The sequence below is a fragment of the Physella acuta genome, unplaced genomic scaffold (assembly GCF_028476545.2).
Source record: "Physella acuta isolate Inbredline_101_S28 unplaced genomic scaffold, ASM2847654v3 ptg001036l, whole genome shotgun sequence".
Classification (NCBI taxonomy): domain Eukaryota; kingdom Metazoa; phylum Mollusca; class Gastropoda; family Physidae; genus Physella; species Physella acuta.
The window spans coordinates 96,593-112,265 of record NW_026732553.1 but is presented as its reverse complement, the minus strand read 5'-3'; the positions used below and the strand labels follow the sequence as shown (position 1 = coordinate 112,265).

Genomic DNA, 15,673 nt, shown 5'->3' with positions numbered 1-15,673 from the left:
ATACATATATACATATATACATATATACATATATACATATATACATATATACATATATACATATATACATATATACATATATACATATATACATATATATACATACATACATATATATACATACATATATATATATATATACATACATATATATATATACATACATATATATATATGTATATATATATATATGTATATATATATATATACATATATATGTATATATACATATACACATATATACATATATACATATATACATATATACATATATACATATATACATATATACATATATACATATATACATATATACATATATACATATATACATATATACATATATACATATATACATATATACATATATACATATATACATATATACATATATACATATATACATATATACATATATATATACATACATATATATATACATACATATATATATATATACATACATATATATATATATATACATATATATATATATATATACATATATATATATATATATACATATATATATATATATATATATATATATATATATATATATATATATATATATATATATATGATATAAACGCCAGGTAAAATGTATATGCAAAGCTAAGGCAATGAAAACAGCAGTTTATTGAAAATAAAATTAGAATATCTTCAATCATTTTTCATCACAGAAAATATCCAAACAATTTGTACGGATCCAACATTGGAAATTTTTTTTTAAAAATAGTGTAAATAAATATATGAGGCTTAGTGCATAGAGAGTTGATGAAACGAAATATAACGAGACTTAGTGCATAGAAAGTTGAAGAAACGAAATATACGAGACTTAGTACATAGAGAGTGGAGGAAACGAAATATACGAGACTTAGTGCATAGAAAGTTGAGGAAACGAAATATACGAGATTTAGTGCATAGAGAGTTGAGGAAACGAAATATACGAGACTTAGTGCATAGAAAGTTGAGGAAACGAAATATACGAGACTTAGTGCATAGAAAGTTTAGGAAACGAAATATACGAGACTTAGTGCATAGAAAGTTGAGGAAACGAAATATACGAGACTTGGTGCATAGAAAGTTGAGGAAACGAAATATACGAGACTTAGTGCATAGATAGTTGAGGAAACGAAATATACGAGACTTAGTGCATAGAAAGTTGAGGAAACGAAATATACGAGACTAAGTGCATAGAGAGTGGAGGAAACGAACCTAAGATTATAGATAGGATCAAGTTGCTGTGTTATCGGTCACAGATAAGTTAAATATAGAACACGTTCCCTTTTTAGATGTGAATAGTGGTCATTGGCGTTAGTAGGAGGGGTGTGGGTGAGGTGGATAGTATCTTTTACCAGTACCTTGACACCCCTTACAAAAACAAGCTAGAAAAAGGTTAATATAAGTAGTTGTAAGTTGTTGGGGAAAACCCCTCACCCCAATCACACCATTTAACAATGTACTGGCGACGCCACAGTGTAGGCCTATGTTAAATCAGACTATTATTGCAAGAATTTTACAAAACATAAAAGGTGACATCGTATTTTTGTGTGAAATGATTACAGCTTTTCTAAACCCACAGGGCTCAATAAAAATAACAGTAAAAATATACGGGAGGTTTAGTCGTGAGCAAGTGTTAAAAATATGGGGCAGATTAAAGTAAGTTATGGGAAATTGGGGAAGATTAAAGTAGGTTATGAGAAACATTGGGGCAGATTAGAGCAAGTTAAAGTAAACATTAGGGCATATTAGAGCAGGGTATGTGAAACATTGGGGAAACATTAGGGCAGATTAAAGCAGTTTATCACTCTGGTTCGAGAGGTACAATGGGTTTGTGTATGTCGATAAAATGAGCATTGTGTTGTGTGTAGAAAGTTTGTGTGAGAAGCTGCTACAGCGGTTAAGGCCCCTTACGGATGCAACAAATATGTATAAACGTACCATCGGATTATTTAAAATACGTATTTTACCCGAAACAAAATTAAGGATTTTGAATGAAATAATAATTAATATGTTCACACATTTGAGACAGCTTAAGATAAGAGTGAGCAGCACGTTGCTATCTTTACATTACCATCTTTACATTGCTATGTTTTCATTTGTATCTTTACATTTCTATCTTTACATTTCTATCTTTACATTACCATCTTTACATTACCATCTTTACATTTCTATCTTTACATTACCATCTTTACATTACCATCTTTACATTGCGATCTTTATATTACCATCTATACATTACCATTTTTACATTAAGATCTTTATATTACCATCTTTACATTACCATCTTTACATTACCATCTTTACATTGCTATCTTTACATTGTCATCTTTACATTACCATCTTTACATTGCTATCTTTACATTGCCATCTTTACATTGCAGTCTTTACATTACCATCTTTACATTGCAGTCTTTACATTGCCACTTTATTGCCTTGAGTTATTTATTAGGTTTGCGTACCCGTGTACATGATGATCAACCTAGGGGTCATCCATTAATTAGGTAACTTTTTTTCTCTACGATTTTTACCTCCCACCTTTTTCCACCGTCACACAATGCTACAAAAAGCTAGACCCCCCCCCCCCCCCCCCCACTCAAAAAAAAATTAATGAAACCTACAACCCTCAAAATTGCAGTTTTTTTTTGTAACATCGATTTCTTTCTAAAATGTTTACTGAATTTGGTCAACATAAAGTAGGTTAAGGAATTTCTAAAACAATTTGTTTAAAAAAAACTGATTCCTAAAACGCGAAAAAGCGGTTAAAATTAAGCTTTAAAAAAAAATAACTTTTTTTAAAATCCAAGAATGTGACGTCACACTTTACGACCCCCCCCCCCCCCCACTACAAGTGTGGCGTTATTTGGATGTTCCCCTTATCTTGTGTGATTTGGTCAATAAATAAAAAATAACACCGAATCTTTTCTAAATCAGAATTATACTGTGGTCAAATTTGACGGACCAGTAAAATAAAACATAAAAAGGCATTTAAGTCATTTTTAAAACAAAATTGTGATTTAAAACAAGATTTGAAATACCCAGGTTTTTAAAAAAATTAAGTTGAAATCATAAAAGGATAAATTGGCATAAGTTGATTTGCATAGTTGCAAAATAAATCATTATCAGCTTTAAGGCCACAGTACGTTAGTGGGGTAATAACGTATTATCCAGCAGAAAGAATGAGTATAAAGTGTACATGCAAGTACATGTACATGTACGACAGTTCTGTGGCGTGGTCAAACGTGTGTACAACAGTCGAGAGGTTTTATTGAATAGGCCAACACGTGTAGTGTCAAATCACGTGATTTTACTTGAGCAATCAGACGAGAGGGATGTGACGTCAGACGAGGGGTGTGACGTCAGACGAGGTGGTGTGACGTCAGGCGAGGGGTGTGTGTGACGTCATACGTGTGCTGTCTTCGACCTGAGATTCCTACACTTGGGGAGGTAGATGAGCACCATGATGAGCCCGGCCAGCACGCCAACCGCTCCCGTGACGTAATAGGAGTAGTCGTAGTTGCCGTACACCTCACGCAGCTTGCCTGAAACACAGGCAGAAAGTTTTTTTTATTAATTTTTAAATGTGCCAAAATATTTCAAATTTTGATAAAAATGTGTCTAGATAAATCAAAAAGTGGTATTAAATTTCTCTTAAACTCGATCTATTGATTGACGCATACTTGCGTCTGTAAAAAAAAAGTTTGAATAAACATTTTAATACAAACTAAAGAATGTTAGTTTTTCGATCCCCATATTTATGATGCTTAAAACAATTATAAGTATGCCTAATTAATTTACAACATTATTTTCTTTAATTTAACCATTATTCCATGTTTACTTTATAAATCTGAAGACGTAGGCCTATTCATTATTTAGCTAATGTTGTATTTAGCTACTGACAGATTAAAATTGTTTAATTAATTTTAATAATTGTTAACTTTAAAAAAATAATTACTTCTGTCCCATTCTATTTGTTACTGACAATTACAATTCATTCCATAAAATGTATTGTGTAGAACACCTGTAGTCTAATAAATAACATAGCAACTTCATTCAAATATAGACATTTAAGGTCTTTTATGATTCACCTTATTAACAATTAAAAAGGTTGAGTAACTTTATATATATATATATTATATATATATATATATATATATATATATATATATATATATATATATATATATATATATATATATATATATATATATATATATATATATATACATATATATAATGTGTAAGATGCATTTATCAGCACGTGTAACATGCAAAAAAAAAACATACCCCCAAAGACAGGACCAACGAAGCATCCAATCCCCGAGGCAAGCAGCACGTAGCCCAGGCCAATCTCCATGTCGTCCACACCGACAAAGTCCACGGTGACGATCATGTACAGACCCAGGATGCCGCCGTACGCAAGACCCTGAAAGGTCAACAGAACGGCGAACTCTAAATAGGACGAGAAGAACGGGACTATGACGAGGGAGATCCCGTTGAAAATGTTTGAGAGGACGTACAAGAGGAGCTGCTTGCCCACGAAGTTTCCCAGGATGCTGATGGCGACACAGCCCACAAGCTGACCTATCCCGTAGAAGGTCATGACGAAGGCCGCGTCCTTCGCGGAGTGACCTTTGGTGACGATGACTTCCGGTACGAAGGTCACGTGGAAGGAGATGGCCACGCTCCAGATGATGCTGGACAGGAAGTAGATGAAGAACTTGAAGTCGAGTAAAATAACGATGTGGTGCTTGATGTTCTCTTTCATGTTCTTCTTGTGATTGGTCGCCGTTTGGGGATTCCCGTTCGGCTTACATAACATCCGGGTCTCGCTTGACGGAGACAGGTTGTCCGACTCACTCGGGGTCATGGCCGTCTCGTGCAACGACGGCAGCGACGAGCTCAAGATGTCCGTCTCCAAGATACGTTCTGGAATGTTCTCGTAGAGTGCTCGCTGTATCGCCCTGTTCTGATCGGAAGTCCAGGAAAGATAACTCGGTTGAAATATGTATGAAATATCATCAAAGGGTACAAAACTCGAGGTCTTTAACCTTCTTGAAAAGGAACCTGAATCTCGTGTCTGACGCGGGCGAGGTCCATCTTGGCGATAACGTAACTGCACAGTTGAATCATCCGCTTCCGGGTTCACGCAATTGCATGCTGGATTTTTTTCGCTGGCGTCTACACAGTGGTTGCTCTCATCCACCTCGGCGTAGGTATGCACCGGGCGTTTAAAATGGCTGGACGGGCGATAGTTCCGGTCAGTGAACTCGTGGATGTCGCAGAGGATGGAGTTCCTGGCTAGTCGTCGGGTGAAGCGGTCAGTGCCGGAGTTGTCGCTAGAGAGGGAGAGGCGGGGGTCGTGGGTGAAGGAGAGGGCCCGCTCCCTGGGTAGGATGTCCACGTTGCTGGGGGGTGGGGTCATGAAGATGGCGAAGAGAAACAGGTGGGCGTCGATGCCAGCTAGGATGATCATTGAGCCTGGTTGGAGAGGAGGAATTATTTCAATGTGGAATTTAAAGCTTAAACATAAAATTCGTAAAAAAATATATCTTTCAGAACAATCGACACGGGAGTAGGAGTAGAGTTTAACTGTATATTTGGTTTGTGGAATCAACGATCTTTCTAAAACCGTTCCCATTATCGTATACTTAGCATGGGTGGGTAGATTCAGTGAGGTCCTACTGACACAACATTTGGGTAAGCTGTCGAGGGATCAAACACCCGACCACAACGCACTTCAAACAAAGTAAACTGTAGATTTTACACTTAAGGCTACATCAATGTAGTTGTGTGTACCTTAACAGCAGTTACCTTTACTGCCACAAATATACCGTAAACACTTCTCTATGCCAGCATGACATGGTGTCTATGAATAGCTATCATATCCATAACTAGATTAATTAATCTGGCCATAACTAGACCACATAACCAGTCTTAAAAGCTACCCCCCCCCCTTTTCGGACCTAACGATTATTAAGGGTTTATCTGTTTACCTGACCTTGGCATGAATCTGGATGGTGTAGTCAGAGCTATGACCTTTCCCTAACGTATGTCAGGTACCCATCAGAGCTGGGTGGACTCAGGTACGTCCAGCAAACAAGACCAGGGATCCGAGACGTTAGATGTCGTATGCTCTACCGTCCAACCACGCTTCCCCACACGGCCCATCTAATCACCCTCACCCACCTGTCCAAGACATTACTCACCTTTCCACGAATACTCTTTAAATAACAACACCTTTTCATGATTACTCCTAAAACACCACCTCACCTTTCCACAAGTACCCCTCAAACACCACCTCACCTTTCCACAAGTACTCCTCAAACACCACCTCACCTTTCCACGAGTACCTCAAACACCACCTCACCTTTCCACGAGTACTCCTCAAACACCACCTCACCTTTCCACGAGTACTCAAACACCACCTCACCTTTCCACGAGTACTCCTCAAACACCACCTCACCTTTCCACGAGTACTCAAACACCACCTCACCTTTCCACAAGTACTCCTCAAACACCACCTCACCTTTCCACGAGTACTCAAACACCACCTCACCTTTCCACGAGTACCTCAAACACCACCTCACCTTTCCACAAGTACTCCTCAAACACCACCTCACCTTTCTACAAGTACTCCCCAAACACCACCTCACCTTTCCACGAGTACTCAAACACCACCTCACCTTTCCACGAGTACTCAAACACCACCTCACCTTTCCACGAGTACTCAAACACCACCTCACCTTTCCACAAGTACTCCTCAAACACCACCTCACCTTTCCACGAGTACTCAAACACCACCTCACCTTTCCACGAGTACTCAAACACCACCTCACCTTTCCACAAGTACTCCTCAAACACCACCTCACCTTTCCACAAGTACTCCTCAAACACCACCTCACCTTTCCACAAGTACTCCTCAAACACCACCTCACCTTTCCACGAGTACTCCTCAAACACCACCTCACCTTTCTACGAGTACTCCCCAAACACCACCTCACCTTTCCACGAGTACTCCTGAAACACCACCTCACCTTACCACGAGTACTCAAACACCACCTCACCTTTCCACGAGTACTCCTCAAACACCACCTCACCTTACCACGAGTACTCAAACACCACCTCACCTTTCTACGACTACTCCCCAAACACCACCTCACCTTTCCACGAGTACTCCTCTATCAGCGCCCCCACCACCAGGGGCATGACGACGGCACCCATGCCCGTCCCTGCAGTTGCTACCCCAGTCGCCAGGGACCTGTACTTGTCGTAGTACATCCCGCTCAGCACATGGGAGGGGAGGTAAATCAAGCAGCCACCTAGTCCTGTGGGGGGAAATCAAATCTAGCGTCAGAAATAAGTTAATGTTACGTGGGGGGGGGGGGGCAGTATTTATGTCAGAAATAACTGAGTTGTTTTGTAGGCGAGTGGGTGCAGGGATAAATATGGTTACAACAGGTAGTGGGGAGGGGGGGGGGTCTAGGGAGAAGGGAATGGGGTTGGATAATATAAAATCCATATACCTTTAAGCGTACAAGGGGGTGGGGGGGGGGGCAAATCGACTTCAGAAATAAGTAAATGTGTAACAGGTTGTGTATAAAAAAAAATCAATGCGCGGAAATAAAGGAGATAAGATTTGAACTGAAAAACAATAAAGTTATTTATAGTAGCATAGGGGTCTGGTATGTGACACATATAACTGGACATTTGTATTTACCTAGGTCAATTTGTAACGGTTAACAACATTCATTGATCATTAGTCGCACAATCTATCGAGGATATTCTAACAACATAAAAAATGTATGTGTGTGTGTTTGTGAGTTTGTGTTTGTGTAGATTTTAAATGGCGCCCTTTAAGGGAAGAGGCGACAGTGTGGCCACCACACCAACCCCACCCCCTCTTGTGTATACTGCCTATTACTACCCTTCCCCCCCCCCCCCCCCCCCGCCCCCCACCCATCCCGCCTTGAGTTCTATACTGAAGCGTGTAGCAATTTTCGACTTACAAATCCCGTTGAAACGCTAAGCCTCCACTGAGCTAGTTTATTCCTAAATAAACCGATTTGATGAGGTTGTTTGAGATTCAATAAAAAGATTGATAGTCGGATGTTGGAGGTAACAAACCGGGCTGTTTGGTTTAGGCGCGCAGCAAAACGAGCTGATTACCGTAAAGTTAAAAATTGTTTATTGGGGGAAGAACGGTATAAAGATGGGCGTGATAGACGGGAGAAAACATGTTTATGTTGTAAAGTTGGGTTATAAAGGGTTAACAGTGGGTTTAAGGTGGGTTATAGGGGGTTAACAGTGGGTTTAAGGTGGGTTATAGAGGGTTAACAGTGGGTTTGAGGTGGGTTATAGAGGGTTAACAGTGGGTTTAAGGTGGGTTATAGAGGGTTAACAGTGGGTTTGAGGTGGGTTATAGAGGGTTAACAGTGGGTTTGAGGTGGGTTATAGAGGGTTAACAGTGGGTTTGAGGTGGGTTATAGAGGGTTAACAGTGGGTTTGAGGTGGGTTATAGAGGGTTAACAGTGGGTTTGAGGTGGGTTATAGAGGGTTAACAGTGGGTTTGAGGTGGGTTATAGAGGGTGATCAGTGAGTTTAAGGTGGGTTATAAGGGGTTAACAGTGGGTTTAAGGTGGGTTATAAGCGGGTTAACAGTGTGTTTAAGGTCGGTTATAAGCGGGTTAACAGTGGGTTTAAGGTGGGTTATAGGGCGTTAACAGTGGGTTTAAGGTGGGTTATATAGGAGGGTTAAAGTTGAGTTGTTTGGCAAAAATGTTTTGTATGAGAATATATTTGTAAGCTGGGAATGAAACATTTTGGGCACGGGTTTTATATAAATAATTTTGCATTGTATTATTGTATAGTCATCAGAATTACTTTAGAAATCAAATTTCCACAGGCACGTATTTAACCGTACACGATTTCCGTATCACTATTTTTGTCAGTTTTCTTTTTTACATGTTTTACCTACAAAAACACCAATACATGTTTTACCTACGAAAACACCTATTGATTTTTTTACCTGCAAAAACCCCAATGAAGATGTACATGGCCGGCAGGTAGACCAGGAAGGGTGCACATCCGATTCCAATGAAGACGAGGGCGGCACCGACCACTGACAACTTCCGGTATGAGAACTTGGTCATTAGCAGACTGACCAGTGGACCTGGAATAAAAGTTGTTTTATGTCTGTTGAGTTACAGGTAAAGTTTGAAACAAAAGTTGTTAAATGTCAGTTGACTGACTAGATGTGTTTAAAACTAAAGTTGTTTTATGTAAGTTGACTGACCATAGGACCTAGAGCAAAAGTTGTTAAATGTCAGTTGACTGACCATAGGTTTGAAACAATAAATAATAATATACTTTTTATGTTTCACTGGTGAAGGTTAAGGTTGGATGGCTTTGTATTAGTGGAAAGTGGGGGATATGCTTGTAACAATATTTATTGCTAAATCAAAAGTTAACGTTAACCAGTACAGCAAAACAAACATACACCTCCCATAACAGGCAAACACAAACCTACCACACCATTCAAAACAACCTAAAACCTACCACACCACACAAGACAACATGAAACCTACCACACCACACAAGACAACCTAAAACCTACCACACCACACAAGACAACATGAAACCTACCACACCACACAAGAAAACCTGAAACCTACCACACCTCACAAGACAAAACCTACCACACCACACAACACAACCTGAAACCTACCACACTACACAAGACAAACACAAACCTACCACACCACACAAGACAAAACCTACCACACTACACAAGACAAACACAAACCTACCACACCACACAAGACAAAACCTACCACACCACACAAGACAAAACCTACCACACCACACAACACAAACACAAACCTACCACACCACACAAGACAACCTGAAACCTACCACACCACACAAGACAACCTAAAACCTACCACACTACACAAGACAAACACAAACCTACCACACCACACAAGACAACCTAAAACCTACCACACCACACAAGACAACCTAAAACCTACCACACCACACAAGACAAAAACCTACCACACCACACAAGACTAAAACCTACCACACCACACAAGACAAACACGAACCTACCACACCACACAAGACAACCTAAAACCTACCACACCACAGAAGACAAAAACCTACCACATCACACAAGACAACCTGAAACCTACCACACTACACAAGACAAACACAAACCTACCACACCACACAAGACAAAAACCTACCACACCACACAAGACAAAAACCTACCACACCACACAAGACAACCTAAAACCTACCACACCACACAAGACAAACACGAACCTACAACAACACACAAGACAAATACAAACCTACCATACCACACAAGACAACCTGAAACCTACCACACCACACAAGACAACCTGAAACCTACCACACCACACAAGACAACCTGAAACCTACCACACCACACAAGTCAAACAAAAACCTACCACACCACACAAGACAAAAACCTACCACACAAGACAACCTGAAACCTACCACACCACACGAAACAACCTGAAACCTACCACAACACACGAAACAACCTGAAATCTACCACACTACACAAGACAACCTAAAACCTACCACACCACACAAGACAAACAAAAACCTACCACACCACACAAGACAACCTAAAACCTACCACACCACAGAAGACAACGTGAAACCTACCACACCATACAAGACAACTTAAAACCTACCACACCACACATGACAACTTAAAACCTACCACACCCGAAGCATATGGCGAAGTGGATGGAGCTGATCATGGACACGCCCACCTGATCACCTTTGAACTCCTGCAGCAGGTGGACGGTGTAGATGCCCAGACAGGCGTAGTTCCCAAAGGCCAGGACTTGCACCATGAAGGCTGAGAAGACCACGAACAGCCCCCTCAGCCCGCCCTCCATCCTGGCTGTCGTCTGGAGTCAAAGACACAATTCTGATCAGAACTGAAGTTTAATTCTCTACACTTTAAAAAGTAAGATTTCCTATTCGAAGCCGACGGTCCATGGGTAAGTGAAGTAGAGTTCATCTGTTTCTATGCCCAGCCGCATGTACTTTCCTTAACGTGAGTTAAGTATCTATCAGAGCTGGGTGGAATCGGGAACGTTCAACTGACTTGAACCCGAATTTGAACCGTTAGCACTCGCCGTCCCATTTTTTATATTTTTTTCTCCATCAAAATTCGTCACAAAAAGTTAAAATCTGAAATCTCACTGAATTCCCCCCCACCCCCCCCCCCCCCACTCACTTCTATAAACAAGTGCCCGCATCTGGCACCAAATATCTTCACAAATCGTTAGAATTTTCTAGAATCTCCCATCTCACAAAATTACCCCCCCCCTCCCTTATATAAACTAACAGCCGCCCCTGACACCCAACTCTACATCTCTGGCTACACGAAAAGCACTTACTTAAAGTCAAACCTACGCCTATCTCGCCACCACATCTACAAGTAGACTGGCAGGCTTACAATACAAATCACGACTAGCGCTTTTCCCGCAATAGCGGGACGAATCTCGCTCACAATCACATAAAACACACGTTGTTTATTTGACACTAAAAGTTCAATGTCTTATTTTTTAAAAACTAAATCCACAACAAACAACTACACGTTTTTAAACTCAACAAAAACAAGCATAAAAATAAAATTCTAAACTAATCCGTCTTGCATATCATCAACGATACTCCATTTAAAAACACGTACATCATATTTTTTTAATACCCCGGCTACGTCCTGAAACTGAACCGAGGCCTAGTCTAGTCTAACTCATATAGATACTAGGGTCGTAAATTCTACACCTCTGCCTAGATAAACATTGACTAAAATAGATCGCCTCAAACCGGCAATGTACACGCCGCGGCACCGTTGATAAAAAAAAAACGAAAATATTATAACACGCAGGAAATCAAATGTAATCTTTAAGGTGGCCGGAAAGAACCGCAACGGAAAAAAGCGCAACGGAAAAAAGCGCAAAACAAAAAGCGCAACGGAAATAAGCGCACACGGAAAAAAGCGCAAAGAGAAAAAAGCGCACACAGAAAAAAGCGCAAAGAGAAAAAAGCGCAAACGGAAAAAAGCGCAAAGAGAAAAAAGCGCACACAGAAAAAAGCGCAAAGAGAAAAAAGCGCAAACGGAAAAAAGCGCAAAGAGAAAAAAGCGCACACGGAAAAAAGCGCAAAGAGAAAAAAGCGCACACAGAAAAAAGCGCAAACAGAAAAAAGCGCAAACGGAAAAAAGCGCAAAGAGAAAAAAGCGCAAACGGAAAAAAGCGCAAACAGAAAAAAGCGCACACGGAAAAAAGCGCAAACGGAAAAAAGCGCAAACGGAAAAAAGCGCAAACAGAAAAAAGCGCAAACGGAAAAAAGCGCAAACAGAAAAAAGCGCACACAGAAAAAAGCGCAAACAGAAAAAAGCGCAAACGGAAAAAAGCGCAAACGGAAAAAAGCGCACACAGAAAAAAGCGCAAACGGAAAAAAGCGCAAACAGAAACAGAAAAATGCGCAACTTGAAAAAACACAACGAAAAATGTGCAAAAGACAAATTGAGCACAAAGACCATATGGACTAGATGACACATTTATACATGACTGTTAGGGCTGCTGTGAGAGTGTCGTGTTTGATCACGTGATCTACTACCATTTAAAGCGTACCACTACCATCTGCATTCCCATCACCACGATACAGGCGATAATCACTTTACACAATGCCTATTATTTTCTTGGTCAATAATTATTCAACTACTATTCTCGTATAAACATAAAACTATCGACATTACACGAAGTATCTTTCACATTCTCCCTAGTCCGAACTACCTAGCTTGCATACTATAACAACCCGTTCCTATGGCAAAACTTCACTCTCTTTCATCCGCGTCATCAAACATGCATTCGTCATATCTCTCGTAACAGCATTCACTCGCACCAAAATAACAATTTTGTATTTAATATTTTTTCACATCATGACGCACCTACCTACCTACCTACTACCCACCTACCCACCTACCTACCTACCTAACTACCCACCTACCCACTTACCACTTACCGAGCCTACATACTTACCAAACTACCCACCAAAAAAGTATCGGCGAAGTTCGTAAGTTTCGTAAACTGTACTAGACATCATTTTTTTAATGAAAATTCATTGACATCATTGACATTTGTTACATATATGTTACATTTTGCGACAACCTTAATTAGTGCGTTGGGCTTGTATGAAAACTCACTTCGAACTAACTCAATTACATGCTATTTATTTTAACATTTATAAACTTCATCTCTCTTTGTTTCTTTATAAAAAGGTTACGGAAGGTTTTTAAGGTATTTTACTGAAATGTTTACCGGACGAATGCAAAATGATATAAACAACCGTAGCTCTTCTGTTATATAGGCTACATGCAGTGTTTCTTCCAGACTTCCCCCCCCCCCCCTCAAACTGTCGATTGTACCCCCCCCCCCTCAAACTTTCGATTTGCATATATATATACATATATATATATATACATATATATATATATATATACATATATATATATATATATATATATATATATATATATATATATATATACCGAGGGGTCTATTGGGGGGGTTATGACCCCCCATAACCCCCCCCCCCCCCCGCCTACGCCACTGCATATAAGTATTTGCATAGATTTAGAGTAGCGTCCCTTTTGTTTACATGTTTTCATTACCCTTCAAACAAAAGTCTATTTTAGTTATATTGAGATTAAAGAATGTAAATAAATAGTATACACAATTCTGTAGAATAGGAACGATTGGGAGGGAAGTGACATTTAGCGCAGTAAATTTAGAGGTTAGGTAGGGTATAATAAATGGTGGGGTTAGGAAAGTTAAGGGGTCCATTCTATGTCTCTTTCGTACTTTCGTGTTGGTTTATTGTCGAACCTGTCCTCACCTTACATCACAACAGTTGGGTGACGCTTACCGTGTAATGTTAAAATAAATAGCATGTAATTGAGTTAGTTCGAAGTGAGTTTTCATACAAGCCCAACGCACTAATTAAGGTTGTCGCAAAATGTAACATATATGTAACAAATGTCAATGATGTCAATGAATTTTCATTAAAATAAACCGGGAGTGATCTCCCCTAAACTTTCTCGAATATTCTTATATAAAATAACAGGGGATGGAAACTCGGGCTATAGACATGATTTTTAATCCATTTTAAATACTTAAAGTTTTAAAAATAGAATAAAATCTCGTAGACAAATTAATTGCACACCAAGTGAACGCAAATAAAAAAAGCGCATAATAGTGCGCAATATTATTAGTACTTTTAAAATTTACATTAGTTTTTTGAGAAATCGGAAGTAGCGTAAATTACTACTTCCAGTCAACGGAAATTACTCAAAATTTAACAGAAGGTAGAGAATTAGATCTTTTACTTACATGTGAAATTTCATTTATCTATCTGAAATAGTACTCAAGTTATAGGCTTTTAAAAAATTCAAAGTAGGAAAAGTACCACTTCCGGTTATCGGAAATCGCTCAAAAGTTGATACGGATCTACGATTTTGATAAAATACTTATATATGAAATTTCATCAACCTAGCTGTAACGGTACTCAAGTTATCGTGTTTACACACGGACAGACACACACACGGACAGACACACACACACACAGACATACGGACAAGATTGCAAAATTATGTTTTTCCGTATCAGTGAGGTGTAAAACGTCGAGATTTGTAAAAATCTCGATTTTTTTTTTTGCACGATTACAATACTTTCTCTATACTACGTATATACGAGAAAGTAAAAATGATGTCTAGTACAGTTTACGAAACTTACGAACTTCGCCGATACTTTTTTGGTGGGTAGTTTGGTAAGTATGTAGGCGGGTAAGTGGTAAGTGGGTAGGTGGGTAGTTAGGTAGGTAGGTAGGTGGGTAGGTGGGTAGTAGGTAGGTAGGTAGGTGCGTCATGATGTGAAAAAATATTAAATACAAAATTGTTATTTTGGTGCGAATGAATGGTGTTACTAGAGATATGACGAATGCATGTTTGATGACGCGGATGAAAGAGAGTGAAGTTTTGCCATAGGAACGGGTTGTTATAGTATGCAAGCTAGGTAGTTCGGACTAGGGAGAATGTGAAAGATACTTCGTGTAATGTCGATAGTTTTATGTTTATACGAGAATAGTAGTTGAATAATTATTGACCAAGAAAATAATAGGCATTGTGTAAAGTGATTATCGCCTGTATCGTGGTGATGGGAATGCAGATGGTAGTGGTACGCTTTAAATGGTAGTAGATCACGTGATCAAACACGACACTCTCACAGCAGCCCTAACAGTCATGTATAAATGTGTCATCTAGTCCATATGGCCTTTGTGCTCAATTTGTCTTTTGCACATTTTTCGTTGTGTTTTTTCAAGTTGCGCATTTTTCTGTTTCTGTTTGCGCTTTTTTCCGTTTGCGCTTTTTTCTGTGTGCGCTTTTTTCCGTTTGCGCTTTTTTCCGTTTGCGCTTTTTTCTGTTTGCGCTTTTTTCTGTGTGCGCTTTTTTCTGTTTGCGCTTTTTTCCGTTTGCGCTTTTTTCTGTTTGCGCTTTTTTCCGTTTGCGCTTTTTTCCGTTTGCGCTTTTTTCCGTGTGCGCTTTTTTCTGTTTGCGCTTTTT

The 15,673-nt window shown here is 39.3% G+C and overlaps 1 protein-coding gene across 1 annotated transcript; it reads right to left on the bottom strand.

The window, feature by feature from the left end:
• Positions 1–2,918: 2,918 nt before the first annotated feature.
• LOC131954866 (monocarboxylate transporter 14-like) lies at positions 2,919–10,949 on the bottom strand. Its single transcript, XM_059318684.1, has 5 exons — positions 10,760–10,949; positions 9,032–9,175; positions 7,167–7,331; positions 4,291–5,484; positions 2,919–3,545 (listed from the first exon to the last, which is right to left on the bottom strand). Exons 1-5 carry the CDS (start codon positions 10,938–10,940, stop codon positions 3,406–3,408), a joined length of 1,824 nt encoding a protein of 607 aa, XP_059174667.1. The 5' UTR covers positions 10,941–10,949; the 3' UTR covers positions 2,919–3,405.
• Positions 10,950–15,673: the final 4,724 nt, after the last annotated feature.